Source organism: Ruditapes philippinarum, unplaced genomic scaffold (genome assembly GCF_026571515.1).
Source record: "Ruditapes philippinarum isolate M1 unplaced genomic scaffold, ASM2657151v2 ctg1812_1_1_1_1, whole genome shotgun sequence".
Taxonomy (NCBI): Eukaryota; Metazoa; Mollusca; class Bivalvia; order Venerida; family Veneridae; genus Ruditapes; species Ruditapes philippinarum.
The window spans coordinates 83785-100892 of record NW_026858034.1 but is presented as its reverse complement, the minus strand read 5'-3'; the positions used below and the strand labels follow the sequence as shown (position 1 = coordinate 100892).

At 33.1% G+C, this 17108-nt stretch overlaps 1 protein-coding gene across 3 annotated transcripts in view; it reads left to right on the top strand.

The window, feature by feature from the left end:
• Nucleotides 1-15128, top strand: part of LOC132751880 (uncharacterized protein C8orf34 homolog) — a gene marked incomplete at its 5' end in the record, with an annotated part of 28865 nt that extends 13737 nt beyond the window's left edge. For 2 of the 3 annotated variants that reach the window (XM_060742089.1, XM_060742087.1), the window contains 9 exon segments: nt 957-1024; nt 1847-1893; nt 4023-4054; nt 7368-7510; nt 8380-8453; nt 8936-9074; nt 11240-11372; nt 14097-14135; nt 14455-15128. In XM_060742089.1, coding sequence (XP_060598072.1) covers nt 957-1024; nt 1847-1893; nt 4023-4054; nt 7368-7510; nt 8380-8453; nt 8936-9074; nt 11240-11372; nt 14097-14135; nt 14455-14462 — 683 coding nt within the window. 3 annotated transcript variants of the gene reach the window in all.
• Between the last annotated feature and the right edge of the window lie 1980 nt (nt 15129-17108).

The following is a 17108-nucleotide window of genomic DNA, read 5'->3' as shown; positions in this document are numbered from 1 at the left end:
TTCTGTGTGTTGCCAGATACGCAAAAGCTTGTCCGGACTACTCCTCATAAACTACTGGTGCAATTTTATCCAAACTTTACAGGGATGATCAGTACAAAGTGGTTAGTCTAGTTGTGCACTGTCCGTCTGTCTGTCCGTCTGTCACAAAATTTGTCCCAACATAAAATTGGCCATCATGAGGCGACACATGTGATTACTGATCGCTCTTGTTTGTGTGAAGAAACAATTTTGTTATGCTTTTCATGTGCTAGTGCGAAGTCATTTGATAGTAATGTTTTGATAATGTAACTAACAGGGCCTTCATTGCATGTTTTGTGATGCAAGTAAGCTTATTAAAATAAAAACTTGCAACAATGGTATGTGCTTGTGTAATTAGGTGAATACATTGTTTTCTTTTCCATAATTGTATACCTGCAGTGTATTGATTTTATGCAAGAATAAAGTTCAGTGTCTGTATATTTAATTAATACTATTTTGATAAACAAGATTTCATTTAAGAAATCTTATTCCAATAAGTTTTGAAAACAGTCATGGGCACTGTGTTATAGAAATTTTGTGTTGTGTTGGTGGTGAATTCATCCAATATAACAGCAGTAAGCCTGGCACATTGAATTTACCAGAGTTCAGTTCAGCCACGGCATCGTTTCTTGGTAGTTGACCAGTATACTTGTTGCCTTCAATTTCATAAGGAATGTTAACTTCTATACATACAGTAGCAGGGACTCCAGTAGCTAAGAACTGTAGAAAGGTTTTATGATCAATCACAATGTTGTCTACACTATCTGGAATCAAACCCATCAAACCCAGGTTGCTTGATTCACAGCTCAATGCTTTACCTATTGAGCTATCCAGATGGCTCTAACCTTTATGTGTGTTCTGTTCCTTGACTTTATACATGCTGTTATGTTTTGTTTTAGAAAATTTGTAATTTTTTTATGTTTTTTTGTTATTCACAGAGGATCCAGAAGATCTATTGAGGGAGGGTGTGACAAACATTCCTACATCTGGATATAAACTCAGCAGGGTATGTAATATTGACGATTAACATGTAATTATGCTCAATGAAAGCTAGTTTTATTGTCTAAAGGCACATTATGTCTCGGTCACAAATACCTTTTTTCTTCTTTAGAAATAGCAAACATGAATTTTGTTAAAGTAATGGTTTTCAGAGAAGGTTAGATACTTGTTATCTGAAGAAAGTAGTGATAAATATGGAATAACTTGTCATAAATGAGGCAAATTGTAAACATAGTGTTCGGACTTTCATAGGAAATACTTATTCACTATAATTGTACTTATTGCCAAAAAGCAACAGATGAAAAGAGGTGGTCTGGGTAATTGACCAATGAGTAACTTTTTGGATAGTATAATAGTACACCAAATTTAAAAAGCTTTTGAGAAATGGAAATAAAAGCATTTCTGAGTCATAATGAACCTTTTAATCAACTCTTGTTAATATTGCGGATATATATTACATAAAACTATGGCATTTACATGTTTTGTTGTAAAAGTGTCTTATAAAGAAGTTCATTATAGTGTTGGTTTTATTTAAGCAATATACCCCTGTACTATAAGCATAAATTTTAAAAATTAGCAAGTGTTGCAACACTTTTCATTAAAATCTGGAGTAGCACACACATATGGTTTTCAATTTATTTCTGAGTATGTTTCTTAATTATCTTTTGTATGTCTTTTTGTAATAAATGCCACAGCTTATCTATATATGAAATTCAAATTTTTGTTTTCAAACTGGAGTTTCCATAACATTCTTGATCCCATATACAATGTACCTTCATTAGACTTTCTGTATGTCACAATAACATAGGCTGTATTTTAACATTTTCAGATTCTACGCCAAAGACAAGAAGATGCCAATGTAAAGTTAAATATCAAGTAAGTTTTATAGTAGTATTTAGCCTTATGCTTTGTTTGAAGAAAATATTTTTTGTACATTTAAACTTATACTTTGTCAGAAGAAAACTTTTTTTGTACAGTTTTTGTCTCAATAATATTGTCTTAAGGCATATAAAAACTTAAAAAAAAAACAGTCCTGTGAAGTATTTTTGCTGCTGTCCTTGTTAAGGTCAATATTTAAAGAAAAAATGTCTGTGTATTGTTATAACACTCTAGTCACTGTAAGTGTTGGCATTGGTTTAACATTTTTAGCTCGACTATTCGATAAGAATAAGTAGAGCTATTGCAGTCACCCGAGCGTCGGCGTCGGCGTAACCACTTATGTTAAAGTTTTTGTAATAGTTCAAATATTTTCAAAGTCCATTGACATATGGCTTTGAAACTTTGCACACTTGTTCACCATCATGACCCCAACCTGTAGACAGGAGGAGGTAACTCTATCAAGCATTTTGACAGAATTATGCCCCTTTTTCGACTTAGAATTTACGTTAAAGTTTTTGTAATAGTTCAAATATTTTCAAAGTCCATTGACATATGGCTTTGAAACTTTGCACACTTGTTCACCATCATGACCCCAACCTGTAAACAGGAGGAGGTAACTGTATCAAGCATTTTTTTTACTATCAAGCACTAAGAATAGTCGAGCGTTGCTGTCCTACCGACAGCTCTTGTTGTTTAGATCAATATTTTTTCAGAAACTTTCAAAGCTATTCCTTTCAAACTTGGTATACATGTTAACTATAAGAAAATGTGACTGTGTATAAAAGAGACACATAAATCTTCAATATTTTTTCAGAGTTATGACTCTTTTCTTATTTATCTTTTTTTATTTGCCCATAATATTATCTGCAACATTATATAATTACATAATGGAAACTAGCTACTAGACAAGCAGTCTTATGTTGGCGTCCAATTCCAATCGATCGAAAAAAGTGTTGTTCAATTCATGTATTTCTGACATTATTAGGAAAAATTACATTGATGAATATTAATAAAATCAAGTAAAGACTGGTTTAAAGCTAAAGAACTGTAAAAATATCATGTCATTTGGCTTAAATTTATCTTATTTACACTGTCTACTACGGACAAAAAACTGCCTTTCAGATGACTCACAACAGCCAGTGCGCCTGATTGGATGAAAAGATAACGTGACACTAGTCTTCAGTCTCATGTCCCGTTACATTTTATGCCAGATATTATGTATAAATGTTATTTATTACAGTGTGTCAGGTTTAGAGGAAGGCAGTAAGTTATATAACGTAGCTTGGCATTTATCTTTGCCAATTTTAAAACCAATTAGAAGTAGACATATTTTGTTTAGCATAACTGTCACCAGCTTTTGATAGATGTTTCCAAAGACTGTGTTCATAAAATGTATATAGTTTAAAAAACAAGTTAGAAATATTGATGCAATTATGTGTGATGCAAAAAAAATTAAATAAATGCAAAAACAAAAAGAAAAAGCAAAATAAAAAGTACAGGTGAACGGTTGTGTTGGATCCTTATTACAAAACTATGCATTTTGGATCATATGTTTGATACTACAAATTACACGTGCCAGAATACATGTGATCAAGTTCTCGGCAAATCATGTTTTCTTTTCCCATCTAATATTGGGTTTAAATAAACATTCACTGTTATAGCTTCACTATGCACTACTCTTTGCAATAGAGTGATCAATTTGTTGTGCTTATCATCAATTTTTTTTACCAAGTAGTAATAATCAGTTATTATAAAAAAAAAATTTTACTCTTGGATTAGATGGGAAAAACCCACATTTACGGAGTTGCACAGTATCTTTTTACCTAAATGGGCACCTTATGTCTTCCTCCACTTGTAAAGCTGGAAAATCACCATATAACCCTTACATTAACAGCTAGACTAAAGTGTGTCTTAAAACTAAAAAAATAAACATTAATTTTGAAAGCCAGTATATGATTATAACAAATGTGATTTAAATTGCACTGAAATTTGTTTATTTAATTTTAACATTTAAATTTTTGTGTTTTATAACTATATACAAAGATGAACACAGTTTTGACAAGTTTAAGTTTTTATTTCCAGTTTCTTACACTTCTAACAGTTTTGTTGTCATCTCACAATTTCAGTCTATTTACTGGTACCCCAGCCTCTGACTATGGTAAGTAGTCACATCTATCATTCTTGGTAACTTTAGATACAACTACCTCAAAGTCACTACATGTATACTGTAATACAACCCTGTTTTTTGTTGCTAACTAATACTAGCATTTTATTGAAGATTGTGGTTTTCTCACCTAGGTGCCAGCTTATATTTGTCAGCCTTTTTTTTCCATGAGAAGGCCTTCCTCCACAAGTTGATATATAACATTGAACCAGGCTATATAAACCAAGTGGTGACTTGGCAGAGTGATTTAATATACTTGTAACTAAGGATTGCTGGCTGTGTGGGTTCAAACCCTGTCATGGGCAAGCCGTTGTTTCTGTGAGCAAGACACTTAACACTCATTGCTTAGTACTGGTTGGTTCTAGGAACTGATTTGAGAGTGTTTTTTATAAGCATATAGCTTCCAACACAATCAATTAAAAAAATATTATAAACCAAGGTTTATTTTTTAAATGTTTCCTTTAACACAATATAAATTTATGAAAAGTTTAAAGTGACATTATGCTCATATTTTCATTGCCAAGTTGAGCTGAGATTTCTATTGAATTGACTCTATATTTCAAAGGATTGACTGTAATAATGGTGACTGACCAATAGTTGATATTGAAAAAAATGTTTTAAATAAAATATAATTCTGTCTAACCTCACTCATTTTATAGTACAGGTAAATTCTAATGGATATTTACATGATGTTCCTTACCCAACATGAGTCATTTATCATTCACTTGAAGTAAACTATTATAATTAAATAGAAAGCAACTATGGCAAAGTGTAAACTTATTATGACTTTAACCTGTCCCTTAGATGGGCATAATGTCACTTTAGATAAATCTTATGAAAGAGTTTTATTTAGTTTTTAGCAGGTAAGAAAGACTTTTTTAAGATCTTCACATGTTTACACTAGTATATTATAAAATTAGAGTAGAATTTTTTTTTGAGATCTTGCCTCCAGATTTATGCTAATTTTCATGAAAATGTTTAAAATGTATTTAAAAGTAAAATACATGTACATGTATTGTGAAGTGGTCAAAGAAAGTAATTTATACATTCCAAACAGCATTTTCAAGCCATGAAAATTTAACTGTACCAAAAAGAGGTCAAAATATGCAAAATTAGCCCTTACTGCATTAAGTCAAGCAATAGAAATATAGTGATATAAATACTGAAAAATCAGTCATTATTTGCAGAGGACATGTAACTTATTACTTGAATCTTGAATCTTTTTACTTTTCTTAAAACATAAGTAAATTTTTCTCAAGTTTGTTTTTCTTAAAATATTTTGGCTCATCTGGAGGCTTACAGCTTTGAACATGTTTAATGTCTCATAATGTATATACATGTATATAACAATATACATGTATATAACAATGTAGCTTTTATTTAGTTCATGTAGATGATTCATCGAATCTAGATGTTGCTTTAGTACTTTGATTTAGAAAATTGCAATTATTATAAGCTAGGCTGAACTTTCCTTTGTTTACCAGTCTTTAGTGGTTTATTTTATCGAATTTCATTCACAAGAGGTTTACCATTTATAATAATGGGCTGAAAGAGTTAATCAGTGTTGATTAAAAATTCCGTTTGAAAGGGAAGTAAGTCTGCTTGTAACAGTATGCCCGCCACTTGAGAAATCTCCGGAACATGAGACACCCTCGCTGAATGTAAAAAAGAATGAAAAAGAATGTAACAAAAGATCATGGTATTTACATGCCCTCATAAAATTACTTACCATTTATCCAATGAAATAGGCTAGGGAGATTAGAGATTATTTTTTTAAATGAGGATTGGAGAGTATTTAATTATCTTAATTGATATTGTATATGTAGGTCAAATCATTTTACCGTCTGCTTATTGACGTTTATTGCTTTGAACGGATAATAAGAGATTGTAATTAATTTCTGATTGATATAAGAGTATGTAGATCATCTCAACTTTCCGTCTGATACTTGAGTATTTTACGTCTCTGAGCAATTTATTTGTATTCCCGGTAGGTCAGACAATTTTATATAAGTTCAGTGGCATAGCCGATCCTATTGGCAATGTAGGTCATAGTACATATTTTCCCAAAGAAAAAGAAAAAAATGAAAAATTATTTATTTGTCAATCTGAATTTTTTTTTTAACCAGAATTTTGAACATATTTATTTTACTAAATATATATGCCATATACACCAATACACACCTCCTTACTGTTTTGTTGCTAGAGTCTCAATCAACGAAACTAATACAGTATATGTGATAATATTGCGATTTTCAAAGAATTAAAGGAATGTACTATAGAAAATGGATTATTACTTTATTCTTTATATAGAATGTATAAAGGAAACAAACTTTTATTGAAATGAAATTTTCAAAGTTAAGATAAAACATTTTGTTTTAAACCTTCTACCAAAATGTGTTAAAATGGTTAAAATGCCCCCCCCCCCCCCCAACCCCTACTCTTAAAAAATATCAAAAATATCATACGAAATCTCAAAGATTGGTAGCCAACAAAAACAAATTTGTACTGTCTCCTGTCTCTAATGGTCATAATTTTGTCTATTACTGCTGATTCAAATCTTATGTGGGACTCTAAGTTTTCTTGCATAGCAGTCTGGTGTTTCTGTGTGTTTCACCCAATTGCAGGAAATTTCATCTGGCAGGGGGGGGGGGGTGCCAGATGAGTAGCGTGCCATACAAAAACGTCATTTTAGTGCACTTAATTAATGAACCTCCATAAAATGACGTCATTTTAGAAGGGAAATATGTGCTAAGGATGACGTCATTTTGCCGTGGCTATTAAAGCTGTAAGTTCATACGCTATTGTAAGAAAATAGTTATGGATGAAATGACTTTAATTTCCATGAACATACATGTATATCTAATTGAGGTAAACCATTTTAAATATGAAATAATATGGCAGAATATGCAAGAAAAAATATCTGACATATGATTGCGGTTCGGATCGGATTATCCGTCCCTCGGTAACCCCCCGCATGGATGGTAACGAGGATTGCCAAGTTACCGCCAAATGGGCGGGTCCCCTTTAGACAGATGTCTGAACCGCAACATATGACAGAGATTATTAATCCATCACTTGTACAGAAAATGGTGATAACTGGTTAGTTATCCAGAAATATCAGTGAAGTGAACCAGCTGCTTAGATTGACCAAAAATGTGTTGAAATCAGTGTAATAGCCAGACAAACAAACAGTACTGTCAGTTCGACTGCTAATATACCTGTCTTGTTGGGTTCAAAATGATTTAAAAATATATATTCAATGCAACATAAACTGCTTCTTAAAAGGAACCATAATCTTGTGTTACAGGGGGGAGCCGATATGATGATTATTATGAGTCAGACCTTGAGAGGCCGCCGACTGGAATGTCGTTCCAGTCTAACAGGTACTCTGAGTTATCACCAGACGTCTCCGATGATGAGTTTGAAAGTGTTTCACAAGTCGTTGGTCCCGTAAGTAGATAACATATTCAGAAAAAGTTTAACTGGTTTTTTAGATAGATGCACTGTTATATGGTTTTGCATAATTTTTGGTCACAGTTTGGTTGAAGGAATATTGAGTAACTCATAGTATTCCATATGACAAAGGATTTTCCAAATTCTTTACAAGAACTTTTATATAGTGCAACTGCCTATGAATCCAGCTGCAATGAAAACAAAGATATGAAATTAATGTTTAGTATAATCATTTGTAATAATAGATAATATGACTTTCTCCATTTAATATGTAATATGGACTTTCCTTGCTTGTAATTTCAATATCAAAAATGTAAAATTAACCATCTAGCAGTGCAGTCAATTAGAGTGTTACAGTCAGATTCTATACTCGTAGCAAAAGCAAGTTGTTATGCTCGTATTTCAAGTAATATTCTGACTTCTAATTTTGAGCTCCTCTATTTCGAAAAAAAAAGTCAAACTATAATGATCCCTGCTTTGTTTCAAAAACTTGAATAGCCCATTATTCAATCATTTGTAAAAAAAATAAACACAAATACTTGTATGTGTTATTAAAATTGTGTATTGAAAGTCAATGCCCTTTACAGATGAGTGTTAACACTAATAAATCAAAATCATAATTAAAACAATAAATCAACAATCCACAAATTTTAAAAAGCCACAAAAATGTCTTCTGTGACAAATCCACAAAATTTCATGCCCACAAAATCAAATGAATACACGGTATGAAATTAATATGTAATATTACTCTTACATCATCATGTAGGCCTACCTTATTCAGTGATTCAAACCTACCCTTGTTTTCATACACATAATGAAAATATTTGAGAAATAGATTTTGATTGTATGTACATATATAATTGTAGAGACAGCCAGTATGGAGTGTACCAGATTCAGATGGGGAGACATACAGGGTAGAACCTAGCAGGAAAGCTAGACAGTAAGTCTTTCTCTTACTTCACATGTTCCAATACTAAAAACTGAAGTTAGCCAGGGACTTGGGATTCTTTCATGTGAGGAAGTTTTCCAGGTAGCTTACAGAACGTCAATGGTTCTACTCAGGTTCTCGCTTGAAATGATGCGAAGAGAGGCACCTGCTATGCTATGAAGCAATGCTATGTAATTGATCTTTTAAGTAAGATTGCAATGTACTTGATATGCTGGGTATGAGTGCAATATTCATGATGTTTTGAGTGCTATGGAAATGTACATGTTTTTTTCAGTATCATGTACATGATATGTTGATCATGAGTGCAGTGCAAATAATATTGGGTGTGAGTGTGATAAATTATTTTTTTTTTTCTCACATCAGACTTTTGTGAACATTTTATTCATCATCTCTTTGAGTACTAAATGTGGGATTTATTCTAATTCTTGAACTAATTTTTACAGAGAAGATTATTCAAACTTTTTGTATTTCAGGACAAAGTTTAGTGCCACTGCACCTGTAAGATTTGACGAGAAACCACCATTTCCTAGAAAATCTGTTGATACAGAAAATATGTTTCTAGATGGCAGTAAGACATGGACACCAGGGCAAGAAAGGACTGAGCCAGAAAAGGTTGGCTTAAGGTTACAATATTAAAGCTTTGAGGCAGCATGCTTTAGATTTCATGCTTATTTTTATGAAAATAAGATTTTTCAAAATGATATTTGCTTGTTTGATTAATAAAAAAACATATTTTGTGAACATTTGCTAAAATGGTCCTTACTCTGATAATATAAGGTAGATAAAATAGTGATGAAAATTTTTACTTCTGATATATTTTTTTAGCTCACCTGTCACAAAGTGACAGGGTGAGCTTTTGTGATCGCTTTTCGTCCGCCGTTCGTCCGTCTGTCCGTCCATCGTCCGTAAACTTTTACTTTAAATGACATCTCCTCATAAAGCGCTGAGCCAATTTCACCCAAACTTCACAGGAAAGTTCCTTTGGTTGTCACCTTTAAAAATTGTTCAAAGAATTTAATTCCATGCAGAACTCTCGTTGCAGTGGCAACCGATAGAAAAAAATTAAAATATCTTCTTTTAAAAAACCCAAAGAGGTAGAGCTTAGATATTTGGCATGAAACATCTTCTAGTGTGTGTCTATCAAGTTTGTCCAAATAAAAGCCCTGGGGTCAAAATTGGCCCCGCCCCGGGGGTCATCGATTTTCCTTAAATGTGTATTGCAAAAACTTTTTAAAAAATCTTCTTTGAAAAAACCCAAATAGCTAGAGTTTAGATATTAAGCATGAAACATCTTCCAATTAGTTTCTTCAAAGTTTGTTCAAATAAAAGCTCTAGGGTCAAAATTGGCCCTGCCCCGGGGGACATTAATTTTCCTTATATATGTGTATAGCAAAAACTTTAAATTCTTCTTTGAATAAAAACAAATAGCTAGAGTTTAGATATTTGGCATGAAACATCTTCTAGTGAGTGTCTTCAAAGTTTGTTCAAATAAAAGCCCTGGGGTCAAAACTGGCCCCGCCCTAGGGATGTCATTGCTTTTAACTATATGTGTATAGGAAAAACTTAAAAAATCTTTTTTTTAAAAACTCAACGAGCTAGACCTAAGATGTTTAGCATGAAACGTCTTCTAATGGGTGTCTACCAATTTTGTTCAAATAAAAGCCCTAGGGTTTAAACTGGCCCCGCTCTGTGGGCCTATATACAGGTGAGCGACTTCAGGGCCATCATGGCCCTCTTGTTATAAAAACAAGCATCTAAAAGCAGCATATAGATTGTAATTTCCCATGAAAAGCGATGTTAAAAACATGCAGTATTTTAAAGTTATACATATAGTACACTGCTGCTGTCACTTTATGAAGAAATCACCTTTTTGCTCTTAAAAAGTTAGCTGTATCATGAAATCATTACGTAGATTCCTGACAAGATATATCACGCAGTCTGATCAGGATCCATGCTGTTGGCTTACGAACCATATAACATTGATAGCGAACAGCATGGATCCTGATCAGACTGCGCGGATGCGCATGCTGGTCTGGATCCATGCTGGTCGCAAACCCATTATGTTGGTTTTGTCATGACGTGGCTCATTTATAGGTTTGTGGGCAGTAGGGGACCTTGTTGTGAAGTTTCAGGATTTCTTCTTGTGAAAGGGAAACAATAAAATAAGGGAACAATTTACTGTCACGATTTTATTACCTCCCTTGAATTAAATTTTACTCAAGTTCGGTAATGGCAACTGCTGAATGTTTCTCACTTTCAAATGTGTAATCTGTAGCAAGGAGTGCCTTAAAATTTAAGATTCAAGTTAAGTTTGCGTGTACCTAGTAGCAAAAAATTGAAGTCAGCCTCCTTTAACCTCCCCTCTGTCTTTTGTATTCATAAACTTCTGTATATACTAAGTATTTAGAGATTGAATTAAGCATATATTCAATCTTAGGGTTAACTAAATAGGTAGAGCACATGGACTATGAATCTTGCGACCAGGGTTCGAATCCTGTATGGTACAGGTCGCTTTCGTTGTGATTGATCATGCAATCATTTCTACAGTCATTCCCACTGTACCTCTGCTCTGGCATGTACACAATGTTCTCAGTTCCTTGCAAAAGTGAATGCAATTAGTACTGATAAACTGCTTGACAGCCTGCTCAGGAATAATGCAATGGCTAGACTGTGCTCTGGTAAAATTCAATATGACTTGCTGCCTTGATCCGGAGTGAAAACTACCAACATCGCCATATTAAGAGATTGGAATGAATATGTATTCTTGTTGCTTGAAGCCTCGTTCTGGTTCACCAGTAATAGCCCAAGATACTGTGAGAGATTCAATGAGGTCATTACGATCTCAAGATGGTGGTGGCTGGAATATTCCCGATGATACTGAAGTCTCTTTGGTAACTGACTGGTCAGAATGTAAGTAACAGAAATGAAATTTTAGGTCTTAGGATGTTTACTTTCAACATTTTTAGCTCGACTTTTCTATGAAAAGGGGAGCTATCCTACTCGCCCCGGCGTCGGCGTCGGCGTTAGCGTTAGCGTTGGCGTCACACCTTGGTTAAGTTTTTCGTACCACCCCACTTTATTTCAGAAGTATTACAAGTATGGCTTTGAAACTTACCATACTTGTTCACCATCATAACCTCCATCTACAGACAAGAGTACATAACTCTGTCAAGGTTTTTGACAGAATTATGGCCCTTTTTTGACTTAGAAAGTGTATTGAGCTTGGTTAAGTTTTTTTGTACCACCTCACTTTATTTCAAAACCATTGGAGGTATTGCTTTGAAACTGACCATACTTGTTTACCATCACGACCTTCATCAACAGACAAGAGGACATAACTCTGTCAAGGTTTTTGACAGAATTATGCCCCTTTTTGACTTAGAAAATACATTGAATATGGGTAAAATCCACTTATTGCCTTAACCCTTTGAGATATTGCTTTGAAACTTTTAATGCTATTTCACATCATTACCCCCATCTGTACGCAAGAGAAGGTAACTCTGTCAAGGATTTGTTTTAAAAATTAAGGCCTTTTATCGACTTAGAATCTTGGTTAAGTTTTTTGTACCACCTCACTTTATTTCAAAACCATTGGAGGTATTGCTTTGAAACTGACCATACTTGTTTACCATCACGACCTTCATCAACAGACAAGAGGACATAACTCTGTCAAGGTTTTTGACAGAATTATGCCCCTTTTTGACTTAGAAAATACATTGAATATGGGTAAAATCCACTTATTGCCTTAACCCTTTGAGATATTGCTTTGAAACTTTTAATGCTATTTCACATCATTACCCCCATCTGTACGCAAGAGAAGGTAACTCTGTCAAGGATTTGTTTTAAAAATTAAGGCCTTTTATCGACTTAGAATCTTGGTTAAGTTTTTAGTACCAGTCCACTTTTTGACTGAACTGTTTGAGATATTAATTTGAAAGTTGGAATACTTGTTTACAATCATGATTCCCAAACATGTCCAGGAGAAGGTAATTCTGTCAAAGATTTTATTTGAATTATGGCCCTTAACTGTCAATGTTTTGTATTATAGGCAAGCACTAAAAAAGTCGAGCGCGCTGTCTTACTGACAGCTCTTGTTCAATTAAGTTTTTGTATTATGGTTTGTAGACCTTTCTATTGTAAATGTTTCAAGAAGTTAAATCATATAACCATAAATGCACAGTGAGTTAACTGGAGTGAAAGTATTATATAGTTACATGCACTAGAGTTACTGCACTGTCTGTCAATTGTCGACTATTGATTGGCTACATTTTTAGCTCGACTTTTCTATGAAAAGGGGAGCTATCCTACTCGCCCCGGCGTCGGCGTCGGCGTTGGCGTCACACCTTGGTTAAGTTTTTCGTACCACCCCACTTTATTTCAGAAGTATTACAAGTATGGCTTTGAAACTTACCATACTTGTTCACCATCATAACCTCCATCTACAGACAAGAGTACATAACTCTGTCAAGGTTTTTGACAGAATTATGGCCCTTTTTTGACTTAGAAAGTGTATTGAGCTTGGTTAAGTTTTTTGTACCACCTCACTTTATTTCAAAACCATTGGAGGTATTGCTTTGAAACTGACCATACTTGTTTACCATCACGACCTTCATCAACAGACAAGAGGACATAACTCTGTCAAGGTTTTTGACAGAATTATGCCCCTTTTTGACTTAGAAAATACATTGAATATGGGTAAAATCCACTTATTGCCTTAACCCTTTGAGATATTGCTTTTGACTTAAACATTTCAAACTTTGCTGCAGTGTTCAAGGGTATCACACAATTCAGTAAAATAATTCTTCACTAAATATCTTAATGCTCATGGCCATTGTTCACTTTAAAAATACAGAGATTCTTGTATTGCCTTTTACTGCAAAAACTTTTTTTATTGGCAAGCAATAAAAAAGTCGAGCGCGCTGTCTTATGGACAGCTCTTGTTTCTAGGGTTTATTATTGTGAAAACAGGGAAAGGAATAATGATAAAAAGTCGTATTCAGATGCTTGGTCATTGGTTACTATTTTCTAGGGTTTCATATTGTGATAACAGGGAATATGTTTTATTTTTGCCTATGGTACAAAAGAGAAAGGACATCAAAACACTCAGCAATCTGATTTATACTTGTGGGCTTTGCCCCCTCCTTCAAATCAGTTAGCCTCATGTTTTGATGCTCTTTCTGTTACTTAACTTCATCTATTTTGTTTTATTTCAAATTGAACAGATGTTATCATAGGTTTCAGCTATAATATATAAAATCCACACCATTAGTAACCAAGTTATCAGTCATTAAAATAATAATCAAATAGTTAATCATATAGGGAAAAAAATCATATTTCTAGGTTTAGAATTTTAGAACTGTTGCCACCCTAAAGATGACTTGGGGTCAAACATGGCTGGCCCCAATGTGATCCTGTAAAATTATGTCTCTTTCAAGCAATTAATCTGAGCCCATTATAACCCTTTCCTATTTGTAGAAATGTGTCCTTTATTATGAAAAGTATGTAAATAAAGCTTGATCTATTGAGATAATATTTTGATTCATGCATGAATGTGTTGGAGTCTATTGCTCCACTCTATGTCTTTTAGAAAATTTATCTGGATTTATTCTATTGTATCTCTGTTGATATTTTCAGCAAAGACTACTGGTAGGGCTTCACCTGGGCCTCCAAAAGGTAAGATTTCCTTTTCTCTTGGAGATGGGGGTGGGGCATCAAACGCCCCCTCCCTATTTTTAGCCTGGACATTTAAATTACCATTATAATACATTTTAATGGCATAAAGTTATATTTTAAGAATTTCTTACAATAACATAATAACAATAAAAAATTTATTTGAAGAAGTGGTATAACAATTTCTAGAAGTTTGATTTACAATAAAATTGACATGAATTATTACTGTTATCAAAATAAGACAATGTGTTTTATATATTAAGCTAAATTGTTCATAACTTTTATGACCAGAATTTATTTTTTTTTAATTTTATATTTTCAGCATATTGAGCACACACACAGATAGAATCTACCTTCTTCAACATGCCGTCCATTATTTATTACTCTATTATACATATCAATAGTGACTTACGCAGCCATTTCTCGTAGTTGTGCATAATTCTTTGTATTGATGTTTGATAGGTGATATACATGTATAAGCTTGTGTTCAAAATGACAAATTAAAGAGAACATTACATATATGTGTACAGAACATAATATATTGTAATTATGTCTAAATTATTTTCAAAAATTGTAAAATTTGTAAAATATATTGTAATGTTCCGATGATCCATAATTATTGTTTCATTTTTTAAATATTTTATACAAATATGTAAATTTTATACATAAATACTAAAATTATAGATAAAGAAAAATAATTTTTTGACCTAAACATTTAATATAATCATGACTTTTGTTAAAAGCTCATATGTTTATGCTATATTAAGAATCAAAGAACCAATCAATGGTAAAAAAATGCAGGTTAATTATGTAGCTTAATAATGAGTCTTCTGTAGTAATAGAATAAATTATTTTATTTTTTTATTTAATAACATAACATGCTTAGGTAGTTATAACTATATAATACATGATGTTCCATATTTATATGTCTATGTTTTGTGTAAATGTCACAAAGTTATAGAAATAAATGTAAAAAGAAATGTAAAATATTGTAAACATTATATTTACCTTAGTTTTACCAATTCTGCATGCCCCAGAATTACCAGAATTTGTGTTTCTCAAAGGCTTTTAAATTTTTTTTTCTAGAGCTTAAATATTTGGCATGTAGCATCACCTTGTGGTCGTCTCCAAAGTTCTTTAAATTTGTCCGCCCAGAAGGTCACTTAAATAGTTTACATAGGCTTATATAGGAAAAACATTTAAGTCTTCTTTCATGAAAATGCTATGCCTAGACCTTCAGATATTTAGATCGTAGCTTATGAAAATGACATGCCTAGACCTTAGATATTTAGATCGTAGCTTATGAAAATGACATGCCTAGACCTTAGATATTTAGATCGTAGCTTATGAAAATGACATGCCTAGACCTTAGATATTTAGATCGTAGCTTATGAAAATGCTATGCCTAGACCTTAGATATTTAGATCGTAGCTTATGAAAATGACATGCCTAGACCTTAGATATTTAGATCGTAGCTTATGAAAATGCTATGCCTAGACCTTAGATATTGAGATCGTAGCTTATGAAAATGACATGCCTAGACCTTAGATATTTAGATCGTAGCTTATGAAAATGCTATGCCTAGACCTTAGATATTTAGATCGTAGCTTATGAAAATGCTATGCCTAGACCTTAGATATTTAGATCGTAGCTTATGAAAATGCTATGCCTAGACCTTAGATATTTAGATCATAGCTTATGAAAATGACATGCCTAGACCTTAGATATTTAGATCGTTGCTTATGAAAATGCTATGCCTAGACCTTAGATATTTAGATCGTAGCTTATGAAAATGCTATGCCTAGACCTTAGATATTTAGATCGTAGCTTATGAAAATGACATGCCTAGACCTTAGATATTTAGATCGTAGCTTATGAAAATGCTATGCCTAGACCTTAGATATTTAGATCGTAGCTTATGAAAATGACATGCCTAGACCTTAGATATTTAGATCGTAGCTTATGAAAATGCTATGCCTAGACCTTAGATATTTAGATCGTAGCTTATGAAAATGCTATGCCTAGACCTTAGATATTTTAGATCGTAGCTTATGAAAATGCTATGCCTAGACCTTAGATATTTATATCGTAGCTTATGAAAATGCTATGCCTAGACCTTAGATATTTAGATCGTAGCTTATGAAAATGCTATGCCTAGACCTTAGATATTTAGATCGTAGCTTACGAAAATGCTATGCCTAGACCTTAGATATTTAGATCGTAGCTTATGAAAATGCTATGCCTAGACCCCTTAGATATTTAGATCGTAGCTTATGAAAATGCTATGCCTAGACCTTAGATATTTAGATCATAGCTTATGAAAATGCTATGCCTAGACCTTAGATATTTAGATCGTAGCTTATGAAAATGCTATGCCTAGACCTTAAATATTTAGATCGTAGCTTATGAAAATGCTATGCCTAGACCTTAGATATTTAGATCGTAGCTTATGAAAATGCTATGCCTAGACCTTAGATATTTAGATCGTAGCTTATGAAAATGCTATGCCTAGACCTTAGATATTTAGATCGTAGCTTATGAAAATGCTATGCCTAGACCTTAGATATTTAGATCGTAGCTTATGAAAATGCTATGCCTAGACCTTAGATATTTAGATTGTAGCTTATTAAAATGCTATGCCTAGACCTTAGATATTTAGATCGTAGCTTATGAAAATGTTATGCCTAGACGTTAGATATTTGGTCTGTAGCATAATAATGTCTAGTGGAAATCTACAAAGACATATAAATCATGCCCCTGTGGCAAAGATTGTCACCTGAATATAGACTTGTATGGTAAGAAACCTCAGAAACTAAAGCTTAAATATTTTGCATGAAACACTAGTAGAAAAAACAACGATATATTGAATTTATGTCTCTGGGGTCAAAATTAGCCCCACCATTGGGGTCACTTTGTTTATTTTAACTCATGAAGGAAAATACATTCTTCTGTAGAGAACCTTCAATGCCAAGACCT